At 43.7% G+C, this 19,384-nt stretch overlaps 1 protein-coding gene across 1 annotated transcript in view; it reads left to right on the top strand.

Moving 5' to 3' along the window:
* The first annotated feature begins 193 nt into the window (after window positions 1-193).
* The window catches only part of LOC111222209 (sodium/calcium exchanger 1-like), a 23,210-nt gene continuing 4,019 nt past the window's right edge, over window positions 194-19,384 (top strand). Inside the window, exons 1-8 of the mRNA XM_022745836.1 lie at window positions 194-700; window positions 1,046-1,121; window positions 3,331-4,743; window positions 4,886-5,403; window positions 12,437-12,543; window positions 15,055-15,173; window positions 16,394-16,493; window positions 17,509-17,781. Coding sequence (XP_022601557.1) covers window positions 3,400-4,743; window positions 4,886-5,403; window positions 12,437-12,543; window positions 15,055-15,173; window positions 16,394-16,493; window positions 17,509-17,781 — 2,461 coding nt within the window. The 5' untranslated portion in view covers window positions 194-700; window positions 1,046-1,121; window positions 3,331-3,399. The remainder of the gene's footprint in view (window positions 701-1,045; window positions 1,122-3,330; window positions 4,744-4,885; window positions 5,404-12,436; window positions 12,544-15,054; window positions 15,174-16,393; window positions 16,494-17,508; window positions 17,782-19,384) is intronic.

Here is a 19,384-nt window from a genome sequence, read left to right as displayed (position 1 = left end):
CCGCAAGAGTAAGACAAGACTTCCATTTGCATAGCACCACACACTCCTCTTTCTTGTCTGCCACCATCCTTCTGCTATCCATCTTGTCCTGAACCGTGTACTGTGTGGTTTGCGTCCTCTCAATCCCTCACCATTCATTCACGCCTACTCTCATGTGCAGTCCAGTTTGGCTCTTTGCGTTATCCAGCTCAGACAGAAAAGCAAGGGATTTTTTTTCACTCAGTTTATTTTCCGGAGAGGGAAAACACCCTCAGAGCCTTTTAAAAGATGACTATTTTGAAGAATTTCTGACTGATACAAGCGGGACCAATGAGGACAGACACAGTAATTTAATTTATTATTTTACGCATCAACAATCGCACGTAGCCTGGAGAGGATAAAGCTGAGAACGCATTGTGGTTTTTGAAAAATTACTTAGCTTTGCGGAAGGTGTCGCCGCGCTGGAACAAGGGGGGATTTAATAAGAGGAACTAATCCGACAGTGTTAAGTTTGCTGAGGTAGGTGCGGGTACCTGTCAGGAAAAAAAATAGCGAAGAAGCACCGTGGAAAGCTACGCGTCATTTCCAAGACACCAGCGCAACAAGCCAACACCATTACACCAGCCTGCTGTGTGAATGGCACACGGGGTGTCTTCCTGTGTTGAAGTGGTGCAGGGTAGCCACGCTGTGACCAGGGTCCAGCTGAGATTCAGGGCTTTCTGTGAGTATCTGTGGGACTGCTGTGCGCACTAAATGGAGCGGTCTGTTTGTCTCTCTGCAGCCTGCTGATGGGATAATCGCCCTTTTTCCTGCATCTGTAATGTCCAATAATCCAGTTGTCTCAGAACCCATTTGTAACTTAATATATTGCTTTGTCTCTAGTCTGCAACACTGATGTTTCATTTGTTTTTTTTCCACTCCAGCTGCTAAATCTACAGCCCCACATATCTGGCTTTTAATAAGCTTCTTAAAACTCTCTGATGTGGAATCCTTTCTGGTTAGTTCTGTTGCTGATTTTAAAACTCTCCCACAATTTGTTAATTTAAGAGAAGCTGTCTTTCCACAGAGCAATATGAAAGATAAGTTCATCTCCTGAGGCCATAACTTCCACACGGAGCTGACTCACTGACAACTGCACCCAGGTGAGTAATACACTTTCTTATAACATCAAGAACAGGAAACATAAACCAACACATAAAGCATATTCCTGCATGAGCACCTGGAGTTTTCTGAAGCTCATACCTGAATGCAAAGTTGAAAACCAATAGTACTTGTCATCTTCGCTTAGATTTCTGTTTACTCATGGAAACCTAGTGTTTGGTCAACACAGGGAATTATGTTTTCTGCTAATAGCCAGTTTCCCTCTTTGTTTACACCTTGTTTCTGCTTCATTTTCCTTCTGTTTCTTATTTTAATGACTTTTCATTCCCAAGATCGTAGATGTGACATTTATGAGGACTCTCATTACTAATTGAGACTGCCAGCATTTAAAAAAACAAACACCTTCTCTCACAAAACCAGTGCTGGCATCAAAAATATGAGTCATTATGTACAAGTGTTTACTTGCCAACCCGAGACCCCTGCTTACCAAACAGGAACACTTCTGAGGATTAAATCAGAGGTATTTATTTAAATATTTGGATAATTTTGGAATGACTGAAGATTACATGAGAAACTGTATGAGATCGAAAGGTCACATGTTGCTGGGCTTGTCAGCAGTTGAAGTGAGATTGCTCTTAAAAAAGGATAAATGTTAAATAATAGAAGAGGATTAAGAGAATATTAGTAGGGGATTGTGGTTTTGGACCAGTGATATTCCAGCAGGGGGTTTGCATTCTATGAAATGTCTGGTAAAACTGGAGATGTGCATTATAGATTATAAAAAGCTGTTGTTGTGTTAACCAGAAATGACTGTGTTCTTAAGGGAAAACTGACAGAGTACTTCTAAAAGTAAGTTCCCTTGTTAGCTCACTGCTACCTGGTGATCTCAGCGAGGAATGAAACCACTAGAAAGGACACGTTTGTCTCTATAGTAGCTACTGTGAAAAATAAAAAATAAAACGCTTCATCCCTGCATTCCCACCAGTTGGAGAGCGTTTACCATAGAAACGTCACCCACTCAAAATTTGTGCAGGGTTGTTTGCCAGGGGAAAGCATTATATTATATTATATTATGCATTATTGTTGTTCTATCATTGTGGAATATTTAATTCTCTCAAATTACACGAAATACACATCTTGTTCTCTTGGCTCTAACACTATGGGCTGTTGCAGGAGTTGCTGTCCATGGTGCTGATCTTTCCACTCAGCAGACAGGTGTTGAGTTGTTGCATGAAGCTGTTGTGTTGCACAAACGCAATCTGTTCTTCATTTATTTATAAGGTAACCAGAAAAAAAAAAAAATGTAATTTCTAGAGCCATGCTGCACTGCTTCACCCTGAAATGTAGCCTTGATGGAAACTGATGGAGAACGTGCACTCTTGTTATGCAGGTCAGAGTGGAGATTGCAGCTTTTCTCAGCTGCATGTCAATGAGAGCATGTGCTGTACATAAAGCATTGTCACATCCTTTCTGCTTCAGGTAGGCAACCTATTTTTGAGACAGAGATGGTCTTAAAAATTTAATTAGGAAGCACTAGATTACATTCCCTGGTGTTTCTTTCCTCTCTTTCTCTCCGTTCACACTGATGCAGATGTTAATCCTCTGGAGAGTATTGATGCTGTTCTCCCTCAATTGTTCACTCAAACTGTGAATATGGTCGTGCTGCTGCTGCCAAGAAAAACACTGAAATTATTTTAAGATGTCCCCTGACATATTTTAAATGGCTTATGTAAAATGAGAAAAAATGTTTGCTACACTTTTCTAGCATTGAATAGAGCTTTGCTGCACTTCCATGAGAGACCAGGGTTGTTTCTCCTTTAAATAATCTTATAATATCTATATCAGGAGGTCTGGACTGCCTCAGAACAACTGCTCTTTTCTTGTTAGACTCATTGTCAGTGAAGATTATTTTTGGAATCCCATCTAACCTGACAGAACACGGTGGACTGAGTCAGTGTTTCCCTCAATACTACAGGTGCAGAGGGTAACATTTTTACCGCTGCTCAGCACACAATGACCACAGTACATGTGTGGGAGTCTGACATGGTAGTTCAATGCCAGTGACTCAACGACTAGTAGGTGCCAATATTTTTAGCTTTCCAAATTCGGACCATCCAAGCCGTTGGATCCCACATCATTTGCATACAAAAGAGCATGACAGAGGACTTTTGTGATATTAACCCTTTCCTTGAGTTATTTCAAGAACAGCTGAACTGTAACAATCTGCTTTCTTTTTCTTCTGTCTTTCAGAGGTTTGTAAAGACCTTCACATGTGACGAGGATTGAACATCAGACGACTCCAAGCCTCATCAGCTCGCCATGTTACTGCACAAGCGTATCCTGAACTGCTCTCCACCTGTCAGCCCATGTATGTTCATGTCTCTTCTGCTGGTTCTGCTCCCGGGAGTCACTCATTTCTCCCAGGGCAGCGCCGGCCATGAAGATGCCGGCAGCGCAGCGGGCAACTGCTCCAGTGACAACAACTGCTCTGAAGGTGTGGTGCTGCCCATGTGGAACCCCCAAAACCCTGCGGTGGGCGACAAGGTGGCACGCGCCATTGTTTACTTTGCAGCACTTATATACATGTTCCTGGGCATGTCTATCATCGCGGACCGCTTCATGTCTTCTATCGAGGTCATCACCTCTCAGGAAAAGGAGATCACCATCAAGAAGCCCAACGGTGAGACGACGACGACTACTGTGCGCATCTGGAATGAGACGGTGTCCAACCTGACCCTGATGGCGCTGGGCTCATCAGCACCTGAGATCCTGCTGTCTGTCATCGAGGTGGTCGGCCATAACTTTGAGTCCGGATCTCTGGGTCCCAGCACCATCGTGGGCAGCGCTGCGTTCAACATGTTCATTATCATCGCTATCTGTGTCTATGTGGTGCCAGAAAACGAGACGCGCAAGATAAAGCACCTGCGAGTGTTTTTTGTCACCGCCGCCTGGAGCGTGTTCGCCTACATCTGGCTGTATCTCATCCTGTCGGTGTTCTCCCCCGGAGAGGTGGAGGTTTGGGAGGCCGTTCTCACCTTCCTCTTCTTCCCTCTCTGTGTGCTGCAAGCCTGGATCGCAGACCGGCGCCTGCTCTTCTACAAGTACGTCAACAAGCGTTATCGCGCTGACAAGACCCGCGGCATTATCATCGAGTCAGAGGGAGATGCCATGTTCACTAAAATGGACTTGGAGATGGACGGCCAGGGTGTGAACTCCCACACTCATCCCAAAGAGGCTCTGGATGGGATGCTGGAGGGGGTGGAGGAAGGTGGAGGGATGAGCGCGGAGCAAGATCAAGAGGAAGAAGCCCGACGGGAGATGGCCCGCACTCTGAAGGACTTAAAGCAGAGGCATCCGGAGAAGGACATGGAGCAGCTGATTGAGATGGCCAACTACCAAGTGCTAGTCCAGCAACAGAAGAGTCGGGCCTTCTATCGCATCCAAGCCACTCGCATGATGATCGGAGCTGGGAACATCCTGAAAAAGCACGCCGCCGACCAGGCCAGGAAGGTGGTGAGCTGTCATGAGGCCAGCGGGCAAGAGGAAGATCCCAACACCATCTACCTGCAGTTCGACCCCTCTCACTACCAGTGCTTTGAGAACTGTGGCTCACTGAAGCTGTCGGTGAGCCGGCATGGAGGAGAGAGCGGCTGCACGGTGAAGGTAAGAGGCAAAGTAATGATTGGAATATTGTAAATGCTCGGGGTCAATTTAAAATCAACTGAAATATTAATAATTCAGCATTTTATTATAACCCCGGTCACTAAATATTTAATAAAGTTCTCTCCCTCCCTGTGCCACACAGGTGGACTACCGGACAGAGGACGGGACTGCCAACGCAGGCTCAGACTATGAGTTTGCTGAGGGCACCTTGGTCTTCAAACCTGGCGAGACGACGAAGGAATTCACTGTTGGCGTTATCGATGATGACATTTTTGAAGAGGATGAGCACTTCTACGTGCGCCTCAGTAACCCACGTATAGTGCACCGGGCTGAGGTCTCCGTCCTGGAGCCGAGCTCCATCACCTCCAGCAACAGCACGGTGGGCATCTCCTCCCACGTTCCTCCAAAGGCAGCCCTGGGCAACGCTCACACCGCCACGGTTACCATCTACGACGACGACCACGCTGGCATTTTCACGTTTGAAAATAACTCCATGAGGGTCAGCGAGAGCGTAGGCAACATGCAGGTGAAGGTTCACCGGACGTCCGGAGCGAGGGGGAAAGTCGCGGTGCCTTACCACACCGCCGAGGGCACCGCCAAGGCCGGGGAGGACTACGAGGAGGTGTCGGGCAAGCTGGAGTTTCAGAACGATGAGACCATGTGAGCAGATCTTCTTTCTTGATGCGATGTCTTGTTGTTGCCTCTAATAACTTGATCAAACATCTCAGCCCACACGTTGGTTTGTTAAACAGTCCTGGTAGATTACTGTAGGTTGTCTATTCACCCCGAAAGGATAAAAAGACGGTTTTAATGAGTCACAGATACGTTCACTCTGACAAGTTGAGATCTTACAGAGGGACGATGTGGGAGGATAAGAGGATATAATTGTGAGGCAGATAATGAAACAATGTGGCTGATGTAAACGAAGAAGAACAAGGAGAAGGAGAAGAAGCAGCTTTCTATGAATGACTGCAGAATTAACAGGCAGAGCTGTGCTATCTCTGCGGAGGTTATATGGGAGTTCATTGTATTGCAGAGCAATGAAAACTCCACTGCAGGAAACAAAGGAAGCGTGTGTGAGTGACAGAGCAGAGGAAGGAAAATCAGACCAGTGACTTCCACAGAAACAAAGAGGGGATGAGGGTTGTGCAGCTCCTGAAACAGGTGCATGTGTGATCATTTTTACAATAGGGTTCATGGAGGCAGCAGCAGAGCAGCTGATGAAAAGAGCAGGGAGGAAGGGTGAAAGTACGATGTCTTTCCAGCTCTTCTCCTGAGCGCTGTGTGGAAGTGTTGGCTGAATGATGAGCAGGCTTCACTTGTTGTGGTGGGTTTTTTTATGATGAGATGAGCAAAGAACCTGGCAATTATCCACAGCTGTGATTTTTTTTTCTTTCTTAAAAAAGAAAATGCCCTCAACCACATCAAGCTCATCGCAAAATGATGAACAGCACACCGAAGGACAAAACAAAGGAATAAAATGTGTCAGATGAATCCGTCTGCATGAAGAGGATTTCAGAGCTGGTGTGTAGGTGTATTGTGTAGGTCGGCAAAGTGGGAGGAAAGGCAGGTGAATACATGGTGTCAGAGAGAATGCACATCTTCCTATTTGTCCTTTTTTCTCTCACAGTGCAGGTGAGATCTGAATATGTTTCTCTCTGTTTTTGTCAGGTTGCTCATGCACATTTATCTGCTTGCTTTTTGCAAGTTTGCCTGTGTGTATTTTTAAGGGTGTGTGTGTGTGTGTGTGTGTGTGTGTGTGTGTCTGTGCTGAATCCACTTTAAACCCACATCAAACCCACATCAAACAAAATGTCGTTCCAAAGGGGGTACTAAAAAGAGCTTCTAGAGTTTCCACAGCAATTAAAGAGAGTGAGATGGGTTAAACGCGTCCCAGAAGTTCTCAACACAGCGCAAAGAGCTGCACAAGGTGCAGTTAATGAGACAATGGTGTGCAACAATGTGAAATGAGAGGTCGGCAGCTTGTATCTGCACTCAAATGGAGACTGAGCATTAGATGAAATCCTCACCTACTCAGCCAAGACTCTGTTCATCAGACTATAGCAAGCTGTCGTTGACACAAGCATCATGCACACTTCATATTATCTGCACCCGAGCTCCCCGTGACAGTTGCCGTTCAGCAGGAGAGGAAGGAGTGTGGAGAGCAGGATCCAGCGGAGCAGGACACTGTGCCAGGAGAAACTGATGAAAATAAACGCAACAGGAAATGCCAAAGCTGTGCTCAGCTTCTCCTGTGCTCCTTTGAATAGCAAACGAGGACTTAAAGGGGAATGCGGGAGTAGGCCACTCTGATCACAGGTAGGAAGGTTTGACTCAGACCTTGAGTCAGAATTGCCAGGTCCAGCTGGGTCAAGTCACAGCAGCATACTTATCTTTTTAGGCAGCTGAATGTTAAATCTAAAGCACCTGCTCTTAGAGAAGGACATTTTATTGGGCATTCATCTCCATTTGCAACACAGAGATATTTATCAAAGCTGGAGTGGAGCCATCCAACTAAAGTTCCCCAGTTGAAGAGATTTTTAAGAGCTCAAGTCCTCCAACAAGATTACATTTTGTTCCTACTTTATGCTTCTCAGATGCTGGAGTCAGACTGAATTTTTCATGAGGCTGGTTAATTTGCAGCGCTCAGTCTATCCTGTGAAAAGATGCAGGTGAAACCCCATCACCGAGTCTCTGCATCGTCATCTCAGAGCATTTCGGCTTCTGTGGGTGCGTGTCTGTTTGCGTCTCTGAGAACATGCTGTGTGTTAAATTCATATCTGTGCTCCTTACTGCTCAGCAGGCTGCCAAAGTTCATCCTTCAAATAGAGCTGGCTTCTCTTCCCCAAGTGTTTCCCTGGGCATTCAGGACAAAGAGCTGACACTCAGCAGCAGGCCTGCGGGCAGCTCTCTGTCTTTTCCTGTGTGTTTGTTAGTGTCCCTGTCTTTGTGTGTGTGTGTGTGTGTGTGTGTATACATCTGCCTGTCCCGGTTGATGTTTGAGCATGCATAGGAGCAAAAGAGGAGGAAGCCAAGATTTTAAGCTTTTGACACAGAGCCAAGAAGAACGGTTTAAAATGTAGGCGTACAGTTTAATAATAATTTACCATCTAAATTCTGCACTGCAGTAAATAGATTATGATGTACAGACACAAACCTCTGAGCCAAAATAAACAGGCTGACATAGAGAACCATTTTACATTCTGTGTGTATGGATTAGAGGAAGATCTGCACAGACCCTTTGATGCCTGTGTGTAGCTTCCTCCTGTATCTCTTTTTACGCCTCAAAATGTGTGGCACTATACACTAGTTGAGGCAGAAGTGGATAACGGGGGCAGTTACATAAGCTTAGATGAAAGAGATGTGAGGAGATCACTTCTGAAAAGGGAAATCAATACCCTGATATTCTTTATTTCGCATGCCTAATGTTGTCAGGATCAATAACATCCTGAACTTCCTGACAAACACGGATGAAAGAGGAGCAGCAGAGCCATGGTTGGATAACGTCGACACATTCGTGGCGGTTTTAAAACCTTTGCTTCCTCCGTATTCTCATCAGGGCGGAAGAGAAGGTCCGCCGATATGAAGCTTTCATTTTAAAACAATCAGTCTTTCATTTCATGTTCACAGCAGTTCATCACATCTAATTGATATAATTAGGCTACACTTTCTAGCCTCGCTCGACGTGGCTCACTGGGTGGCAGCATTTGTCGGTCGGCCGCTTTGATCCAGACTGAAACATCCCAATAACTATCGGGTGGTTTTCCACGTTGAACAGACATTCATGATCCCCACAGGATGAATCTGAAAGACAAAGAAAGAAAAATGTGTTTTAGCCACTTAAAAAATGAGTCTAGTCTAGTGGTCATTAGAGGAACTGCAGTTTTTTATCACATTGTATGTTAGCGTGCTGACGTTAGCCTTGAGCTCAAAGCAGCACTGTGCCTCAGAGTCTTGTTGTGTTGTATATTGAGTTTCTTCTCATCTCCCTTGTCTCTTCCTCTGCTCATTAGTTCCAGTATCATAAAGCATCGTTTCACTGTTATGTTGCCACACAGAAAAAGTACAAGTTATCGGAGGTGGGGTCATATATCATTATCAATTTCTAAATCTTTTTGTTCCCATATAAATATCCTGTACATAATAAGATAATAACACTAGCAGAGGAGACTAAATAATGTTTGTATTTTATCTGCTGCAGACATGAGAAACACACTTCTTCTTATTCAGCTACACTGCAATGTCTCTGGAGCCGGTAGAGACTCAGTAACTTGCTCAAGGACACTTCAGCATGGCAGATAGGTGCTGACACACTAGTTTGATGAGCTGAATGGCAGTGCCCCCCTCAGACGTGAGCATTTGACATACTGCCATGCATACTGTAGAGGCATTCACTCATTCTCCCTGCTGGCTTCATTTTTGTCAGGGTCCCATGAGGGCTGGAGTCTGTCCCGGCATGCAGAGGGCAGAGAGAAGAGCTGCTCTCCCAGCCTGAACGTAGAGGCATAAAATCACTCACACAATGCCTGTAGGCAGTTCGGAGTCTCCAGCCCTCATGACTTACTCTATATGTCTTTTGACCGTGGGAGGAGACTGGAGCATCCTCACCAGACCAACCCAGGATGTGGAGGAGAGGGAGACTCCAAATAATGAAGGTTCCTGAGCTACTTTTAGAATCACAGCTGCCTGGGTCCTTCCTTCTAGAGATGAGTCAAACACATCACCCCAGGACCCCAGCTCATGTTCACGGGTTAATCCAAATTAATCCAGCTAATTAATTTACAGATGAAGCACAATACACAAATTCAATACGCTCAGGAAAAGTGAGATGCCCTCAACACTTTTATTAGCAGTTGTAAGAAGACGCAGCCAGACTTTCTGCAGTCTGCCGTTTTTCCTCTCATGCAGAGATTATAACTGCTCAGGTAGAACAGAGATTAGTCCTCAGTGCTCAGACAATACAGTCATCTCCTGCACATATGTGTGTGTGTGTGACAGATACAATAGCAGGATGTTACTCAGTATGACTTCTCAGAAACTATCCCAGCAACACAGTGAAATGTGATATGTAGTAAGTGAGTCTGACTGTGCCTGTTGCAATGAGCTGCAGAGATTAGGAGCTCAGGAGGCAGAGCTGGGTGTGTTATCCACGATCATCCTGATTCTTACAGTGACACTCACTCAAATTTATCGCCAAATTAAAAGGATAATTTGATATTTTGGAAAAAGTGCTTCTTTGTTTTCTGGCTAAATTGTGGTTTCAGCAGAGCGACACGTGCTGGAACTGTTTCCTAGAAGTCAGGAAATAGTTTCAGCTGCTGGTTGACAGATTTGTCAACTTTGTATTGTTAAAGATAAGCTAACCTAGCCACCTGCTAGCTCTAGCTTTGTATTTAGTGTGCAGACATGATAGTGCTATTGATCTTCTTGTCTAACTCTCTGCAAGACAGCGCATTTCTTAAAATGTTGAACTATTCCTTTAACCAGTTTGTTAGCACATTGGCTAACAGGTAGCTACCAAGGAAAAGTCATCTGTGAACCAGTTTATTATGACCTATAGTGACATTTTGTTGCTAGGCGACATCTAGTGCTCGTAGTAATTATGACAGGAGCAAAGGGAAAAGTGTTGTGACGTAGTATAAAGAGAAAAAGTCCACGTCAGGAGGAGGTTGTGGTGGATGGATGGGTCAACAAAACACAGAAATATGACACAGGTGGTCCATTGTGGAACCAGCTGTTTATATTGTAACCATGACAACAAAGACATCTAATGTTGAGGAAGTACTTCTTTTAACCCAAATCTCGATCTTTTCCTAAACCTAACCAAGCCATGACCGCTATTGTAGTAACCATGGCAACAAATGTAGGTTGCTGTCGGTACAGTCCATGAATTTTATTATTGTAACCATGACAACCATGGTCTGCTACTTCAGGAGAGACTCCTATGGGTCGTATGAGAGGGCTGAAAGAAACGTTGTGTGCTTGTTCAGGTTGGAGGAGTTGCTGGTTTGTTACCGGTCGTCTTCCAACATGAGGTAAAGTTACCAAATCAGGCGTAGATAATTAAGCAATAATACTGCAATAGTTTGATATGTTAATTTGTGCCTGACACTACACTACCCATGAGCCTCAGTGACAATTCTTATTCACAATAGATTCACTTGTCCAAATGTGAGTTATTTATTGGATCTACAATGCTCAGCGATCTTCACTCTGCCATCAGCTGAAGGCTGAAGCTCCATGGGACTGATGTACTTCATTATTTCATTGAAGCAGATATTTTTAAATTTTTCCTTGTAGTTGCTCAGTTGTTGTATTTATGGTTCAGTCTTGAAAAAAAATAAAATATATATATATATATATATATAAAAACTATATTTGTAAGACTAATTCATGATAACAGTTTAGTCTCAGTTGATTTGTTCATCTTTGGTCTTGTTATCATCCACCTTTTGTCTGAAATTATTTCAAATGAGCGCTGGACTCCGGCAGAGGTTGAGATTTAAACAACCAGCTAATGAGCCCGATGCAGCAGGTGAACCCTCCTCCCTGCTGCCTTTCATGTCTAGTTTAGTCAGAGGTCCACGAAACGTGAATGTTTGTCCGAGCGCTGACAGATACATTCTGTTCATGTTGAAATGCTGCAGCAGGACAAACAGTATCTGCCCTAAGTGTGATGTAATGTCAAAATGGCTGCTGCGTGAAAACGGTCCATAGCAACTGAACAGTCATATTTTATTTTAGGGCCTCTCCATGATGCTTCAAAGTAAACTCACCTTGTAACTGTACATATAGCACTTGAAAAAGCAGCTTGTTCAAAAGATGAAGTCTTTTGTTTCCATTGTGAGGACTCGAGGCTGAGCTGCGGTTCCCTATCGCTCCCACTGGCATGACTTTCTCTGACATTTGACAGCCGGTGACGTATCATTCATGTTTAAAATAAACTTCTTCTCTTCTGCAAGCAAAAGCTGTTCCTGCGTGTTGTCGAATCCTGAGTGAATATGTGTAGACAGAAATAGACAGCCACCCACATATCATTAGGGAGATGGAGGGAGAAGGGCGAGAAAGACTCACTGTGACAGTGTGAGAGAACGAAGCGGGCTGAGGAAAACATGTCGGCCACAGACTGATGCCACAGCCTCACGCGCATTTGTCGGGTTAACACTGGCTTTAACCTGCATGCAGCCGTAGATGGGCAGCGCTTAATTTCCACAGACAACAAGATAAAAATAATTCAATTTCTCTTGACTTAAAAGTTGAAGTGTGTGGGAGGGGTGTGGGCTATTTCCCTCTCTATACTCTAATCGGATTAATGGTGTAGAAGGAGTTCGCCCTCTTGTGGGATGCTGGGAAAAAAAATGCATTTCAATATGTCATATAGTACATAGTGTTCTGCACTACAGTGTATTTGTTAATTTCCTTAAAATCTTGAGCTGCCATCTTCTTATCTAACAGCTCTGATTCATGATTCATTGTGTAGGCAGTCTATCTCTTGGCTGCACTGGTTTCATTCGAGTGTGTACAAAAGCACAAGCATTAGAAGCTGCTTTCACTGGTTGCCTGGGATCTATTTTTGATTGGCTTTAGGTAACAAAAAAAAGGTTCGCTCACGTTCCCTGAATAAAGCTAATTAATGAATTAATCTCTCCTTTTGGGTCCATCCGTTTCTTCTTTCTCTTGACCTCACTTTTAGGAAGCTGTTGAATGTGAAGATCATCGACGATGAAGAGTACGAGAAGAACAAGACCTTCACGATTGTGTTGGAGGAGCCCATCCTGCTGGAGGTGGGACAGAGACACGGTGAGATGAAGGCCACAGCTGTGAGCTACAGCAGCAGAGTGGTCCTCATTATTTTATGGCTTAAAATACATTTTAATTAGCAGCCACTCTCCTTTATATTTTATTTAGATTTTTGGGGCTTGTGCAGTTTAAATCTGAAAGGTTTGGATGGTGGTAAATCCTCACAAACAGGATGGAAGCCAGCAGGACTGAAGGAAAGAGCAGCAGCAGGGTTTTTTGTTCCAGAGAGTTTTCTTTTTACTCGTGCAAAAAAAAAAAAAAAACGGTTTCAAAGAGGTGACAAAAATATGGTACAAATCTTAGAAGCAGCTTCTCTGGTGCAGCAGACTCCAACCACAGCGGTGACACAACCTGACCGACCCCCCCCCCCCTCTGACACACAATGCTGCTTTCTCACCTGGTATATATGTCAACTCTACACTGGAGGCTCATGACCACTCCACTAACTTTAGCAAACAAAATTTAACATCATCAACATTTACATACACACAGTACACATGACCTCTGTCTAATGCAGGACAAATAAATGACAACAAACTCAAGAAATACTAGTACTAATACCTGTAGCCCCCGGAAACAGATTTCACAGAGAGGGTTCAAAAATAAAAGCACAACATAACGAAAATCTACTTCCTGTATTAGATTATTTATAATAATAACAATAATAATAACAATAATAATTAAAATAAATTTTTCATCCTCCACATCAGAAACTCAGATTATGTCAAGCGGAAACAAAAGCAGCCAAAATGCCCATCCTGCTATCTTAGCTAGCTGGACACCAGGGCTCACCTGTTCGTACCTGTTCGGTTTCCTCCTCGTTGGAAATCGTGGAAATTCGCACCACGGAGAAATCGAAGCAGTTGAAGTTGATCGCAGGATTAGAAGTTTTTAGTGTTTGAGTTTTTGTTGTTTTTTGTTTTTCACACACACACACACACACACACACACACACACACACACACACACACACACACACACACACACGTGTGATGTACCTCAGGTTCGATCCCACGTCTCCTGGTTGACGGTCGGCATCCTTCCTCTCTGGATCAGCTCTGATGACTCTGTGGACCTGAGTCACCTGCAGCAGGTGCGCATCAGCTGACAGAGGAGGGCACCTGGGTATTCCATCAGCGCCTCTAAGGCGATCTGCGCTGACTTAAAAAAGCCCTGTTACAATTAACGTCAACTTTCGCTTCGGGCTCGAGCTGCTCCATTAACGCAGTTCAGCCGATGCTCGTCAACGTCAACTCAAACCAGGCCTGGACAAGCTGCAGTATGCGCGCGCACGGACTATACAAGCAGACCAGAACAGTCGATTGTGGAAAAGAAGATGACGTCACAGAAAGAAGGGAAAGCAAGAGCAGAGGAGCAAACCTGCTGATTAGTGTCACCACCTGCCCTGTACAACACCTGCATAATGTAAGGTCAAGTAAAACCACGTTATAACCTACAGGTGAACTGGAGAAGTTTATCAGTGCGCAGTAACTGACGAGCTCTGTCTGCTCTGAGAAAACACACCTGTGCTCACCTTCTCAGGTGAGGTCAGTCTGAAGCTCTTCCATAGCTCACCTGACAGAGCGCGTCATCAGTGTTAGTGAGTCAGGTTGGAGTCCGACCCTGTCATCAGAATAAAGGCAATAAGTGTTTAATTGTATATTGCCAACTGCCTCTTATTGTAATCTACGTTAGCCCATTTTACACAATAACCAATGTTGGTAAAGAGGCAACAATCAGCAGATTGATCATGCTAATTGATCCACTGCCTAGATTTGAGGCTGAAGGTTAAGAGTTAATTATTCTATAATTCATAAATATGATCGATAGCCTTCATTATTAATATGACAATTGCTGTCCTGTATAATTCATAAACATATACAGCTGCACATTTAAAGAAAAAATGTTTCAGACTTTCCTCTGAGGGGGGGTCGACCTCTGTTTTGAGTCTCACATGGAATGAAGCAACGCGAGACTATGAGACTATCCAAGTCTTTCCCACGTCCGCAGTGTATCAAATCATATAAGGGTCCTTTTCACATAGACTAATTAATTCATTAATTAACACAGTGACAATAAAATCAATAAGTGCTGGAAAATAGAAACAAGACAATAAATAAATAAATATCAAGTGAAAACTAAAACTATCTCTCCCTAAATTAATAGAATAAGTAAGCAATGAAATAAATATATAAGCAATGAAGTATGTATCCAAACAAATAAGTATCCAATAGATAAATAAATATATAGCATTATTTCAAACTCCATTCCACCTGTTGAGTTTCTATTTGTCTATTCCATGGTGACACTTGTTTGTCAATCATCCCCTGAGGGCGGGATCATTAGAACGATTATGATTGTTATTCGAGATTCAGACAAAAGCTTGAGCTGGACCCATGCACTGTATGTACTGCTCATGAAAGACCGGCTCTCATTATCATTAGATACTGTGTCGTGTTTTGTAACGAATCTCTTCCTCAGTCCACTGGCTGACAGTTTCTTCTGCCGCAGGAGACACCAACGATAACAAGACAGTGGTGGGACCCGAGGACGTGTCAAAGATGGGCTGCCCCTGTCTGGGAGAGCACACGAAGCTGGAGGTGGTCATCGAGGAGTCTTATGAATTTAAGGTAAGTCAAAAACTCCTTTGGATTTTCACAACACTCTAATCCTTAAATTGTTTTATAGACACTATGAGAGCACATAAACAAACCAAACAGCATGACATCAACAAGTATTCTCTCTGAATTATTCATCAGCACAGTGTTCATCCCCGACCTCCGAAGATGCTTTAACCTCATTCAATTTGTTCATGGTCGACAGAGACAAAATACAACGTCAATATTTCTCATTAAATATGTGTTGTAAGTGTTATTTCATATTATGCTGCGTATAACTGCTTGAGATTAATATTTAATGCAACCACAGATGGATGATAAATTATTAGTTACGTGCATATAACTAATGGCTCCTGCCAGTGGAGACCTTCAGTCCTCACGTTCTCCAGCCTGAACAGTCTAATACGTTGAGAAGATTGTCATTTAACTGTAATGTAGTTTTAAAGGGTTCTCCACTTGTTTTGTCCTGTCCCTGTAAAGCTATAAAAATCCAAGTTATTATTATTATTATTATTATTGTTGTTGTCTTCCACTGCCATAAAGTTGGGGGAAACTTTCAAGATGCAAAAATGACTGAATCAATGAGCAAATGCTTAAAATCTGACTCATTGATCCTGATTCACAACTCAAATAGTGCTGGATCCTACATTTCCCATAATGCAAATTTATTAGAGCCTCCCAGTGACATCACCAGGGTTCATTTTTCAGATATTTTCCAACTGTTGTCACAAGTTTGTGAAGTAATTCTCATGATGAGTGAACTGAGCTTCATGTGTAAAGTTGGTTTAATCACCAAAGTTGAAGCTCCATATTTGTGGACTGAGGCTTTGATACTTTCACAGTATTAATATAGAACCTAGACCTGATCTATAATCACACTACACATGGACAGAGACCTTTAGACTGGATGGAGCTTTAAGCTGTAACATGATATTACTGTTACTTAGGGCTCCAGTATCATATGCTCTGTTCTCTGCACTGGTGTAAAGCAGCTTTACGCTGGCAAAGTGCCTGTATCCTGAGGGACCGTGGGGTTTTGTGGTCCCCTGCATCTGTTCTGGTGACTCACGATGCACCGCAGTGGGAGAAGAAGAGACACAGTTAATTCCATCTTAATTCACCACATTAGTGCCTCAGGTCTCATATGACAGTGTTAATATCTCATACCTGTGGACAGAAGAAAGGCCTCCAACCTGTCTGTCTGCTGTCTGCGTCTCCGTGTCCTCCTGCAGAGCACCGTGGACAAGCTGATCAAGAAGACGAACCTGGCTCTGGTGGTGGGGAGCAGCAGCTGGAGAGAGCAGTTTGTCAGCGCTGTCACTGTCAGCGCAGGTGAGTCGTGGCGTCCCAAAGTGTCTCGTCTCTTCATCCCTCTGAGACCGGGCCAGTGGAAGACTGGGCCCGCGGGCCGGATCTGGCCCACCTGCTGCCTCTCACCGGCCTCGCTCTTGTTTTGTTTTGGGTTATTTATTTTTTTTGCATGTTTGTGTGTGTGTGTTTTTTTAAAGGTACTTCTTTAATATAATCCCAAATGCTCCAGTTTGACATTGGCTGCATTTTTAAAAAAAGCCCAATTTAGCATAATGAATGAAGGAGCTTAGAAAAACAAAGCCTGTTTTAATACATTTTGGCAGTTCTGTGCTTGTTCGCTGCCTCTTTCTAATCCAGACAAGTTATTAAAAATGCATGACATGGTGAATGCCTCATGTGGCGCACCATAAAAACTAAACCGGCCAGCTCTGCCTGAACAATTAATGGCTCTGAAGAATTTATGTCAATGTACTGTATGTGGTATGGTGAACCCTTTTTATTTTGCCCTTTCGAAAGCCATTCATTTGGCTTTGTGAACCTTTTAGATCTGCACTAGTGCACAAAGCATTTGGGCTAAAAGCTGACTTACCAGAGACGTATCATCTAGTTAATACTCTCTCTTCTCTCTCTGGTTGAGGTCAGTCAGATTTGCATGCGGAGAGTGAATATATAAATAGAAGGTACACTTCCTGCCTATGTGTACGTCTCAGTCACTGAGTCATTGCTATATTTACAGATTTAATGTAATGATTTGAAAAGGTTAGCTCCCACACATTCGTCAGATGGATTTGCTGTGGCGCCGTTAGTTTATTCTTGGCTGGATTTTATTGTAAGAGATGTTATTCGAGTTTGATTCAAGCAAGACGCTGGATCTCTTCACTGTTTCACCATCTTTTTTATGATTTGTCATCATTTGAATAAGATGTGATAAAACCACAGGTCTGAATCGGGTTTGTATTCTGCAGGATACGGTCTTCAAGAGGCATTTCTGTGCATGTGTTTTGTAGGCCATGCATCTCTTCTCTGTCTTTGCCAGGTGACGACGACGAGGAGGAGAGCGGGGAGGAACGCTTGCCATCCTGCTTCGACTACATTATGCACTTCCTGACAGTTTTCTGGAAAGTCCTCTTCGCCTTTGTCCCGCCCACTGAGTACTGGAACGGCTGGGCCTGCTTCTTTGTCTCCATTTCCCTCATTGGCGTTCTGACGGCTGTGACCGGGGACTTGGCCTCTCATTTTGGCTGCACCGTCGGCCTCAAAGACTCGGTCACCGCCGTGGTGTTCGTGGCCCTCGGCACCTCAGTTCCAGGTGGGCGTGCGTGTTGTCTCTCAGCTCCAAACACTAAACATGTCCCGGGGTTTCCTGGGGGGTTTGCCCGTGCAGGAGAAGCAGCTGCTTGAGGAGAAGTGTAACCTCTGCCTCCTCCTGTGCTGTCAGAGGAATTCTCTCCAGAGCTCTTGAACATTAACAAGCTGTAAACAAAGAAAAACACTGCTTCACTTGTTATTCTCTCCATGGTGCCTAATTGTATTCCCATTTCACTGTGTCCTAAACACTGCCACAGAGAGGCACAAATGAGCGCATGAAAATTAGGTTTTGACAGGTTTTAGCTCAGTAACACACACGCTCTCCTTCAAGCTGCAGACTTGTTATTCTGGGAACTGCCCAACACGAATAAGAAGGCAATAATCACAGCGTGGGAGGAACCTCAGGACCTGAGATATGAGTTTACTTTGGTGGGCACAGGTTCAGGCTTGTGTGTGGATTTAAAATAACTTGATTATAGAATACTTTAGTTTAATATGTAAAAGTTGCTCAAAGATAAATATTGTGGAGTTGTTCGTGATGAGGTGTTTCAAAAAATCGTTTATCTTATCTGACTCTGTGACAAAGGTGACACCTCCTGGAACGCTAATTATTTAACAAATGGATTTTCACATCCTGGCAGCTGTAAACTTGATCTTACTAGTGGCTGACAGATACCTGCAAGCAGGTACGAACGGGGTCCAAGCCCCCTGAGCCATTCACACCCGGCCGCCCGTCGAGGCAGCGCAGGTCGGAACTGTTTGTGGCGCCGCCTAGTGGCCAATTAGTGCCAAATTACGTACTGACCCTCAGAGTGACGTGAGGAACTACTGTCCTAAGTTTTGTGTCGAAAGAAGTGAAGTGAAGAAGTGAAGATATACAAGGGGAAGTTGTCCCTTTGTAACTGCTAGTCCTCATACAACTTTTGATCACGAGCATCTGTAGATTCTAGCTTCAAAGTTTCGTGCTGATCGGACTCACAGCCTAGAAGGACTTCGAAAAACTACATTTCACATATTTCATGGTATTTCAAGACAGGCAAAAATGGGCGTGGCCTATATCAGAAGACTCAGCTGCTTTCAGTGAACACGTCCATGTAAGGTTTGTGAATGTGCCATTTTTGCCCAGGGAAAAAGTAGTAGCATTTTAAACAAAGTTTATAGATATATTGATGTGAATTGATCCACATATTGAGAACTGATCATAGGTTGCAGTGAGGCAAACATCTGTCAGATTTATTTTGAATTTTTAAAGTTTGAACGGTGAAACGTGAAGGAATTTAGATTTCCTGTGCGCTACGAAGCATTAGTAAATGTAAGTTATATATAACTCATAAATAAAACCATTAGCTCCGTCCGCGTCTCCATGGCTTATTGGTTCACACATGAATCACAATGTTCCTGGTTTGAATCCAGCCGTGGACGTTTGTCGTTTCTACTATCACTGTCTGATAAAGGCAGAAAATTCCCCCAGAAATGATAAAATTACACATATAAGCCTTTAGTTATACAAATATTTATATAAGTTGCCTTGTTATTAAGTTTTTGCCACCAACAGCTTTTAAGCTCTGTATGACTTTATTTTGAAGTGTGTGACGCCCTCTGTG

The sequence above is a fragment of the Seriola dumerili genome, unplaced genomic scaffold, assembly GCF_002260705.1.
Source record: "Seriola dumerili isolate Sdu_G_001 unplaced genomic scaffold, Sdu_1.0 BDQW01000091.1, whole genome shotgun sequence".
NCBI classification, from domain to species: Eukaryota; Metazoa; Chordata; class Actinopteri; order Carangiformes; family Carangidae; genus Seriola; species Seriola dumerili.
Note: the sequence above shows the minus strand (reverse complement) of the source record. Positions and strands in the feature narration are given on the sequence as shown.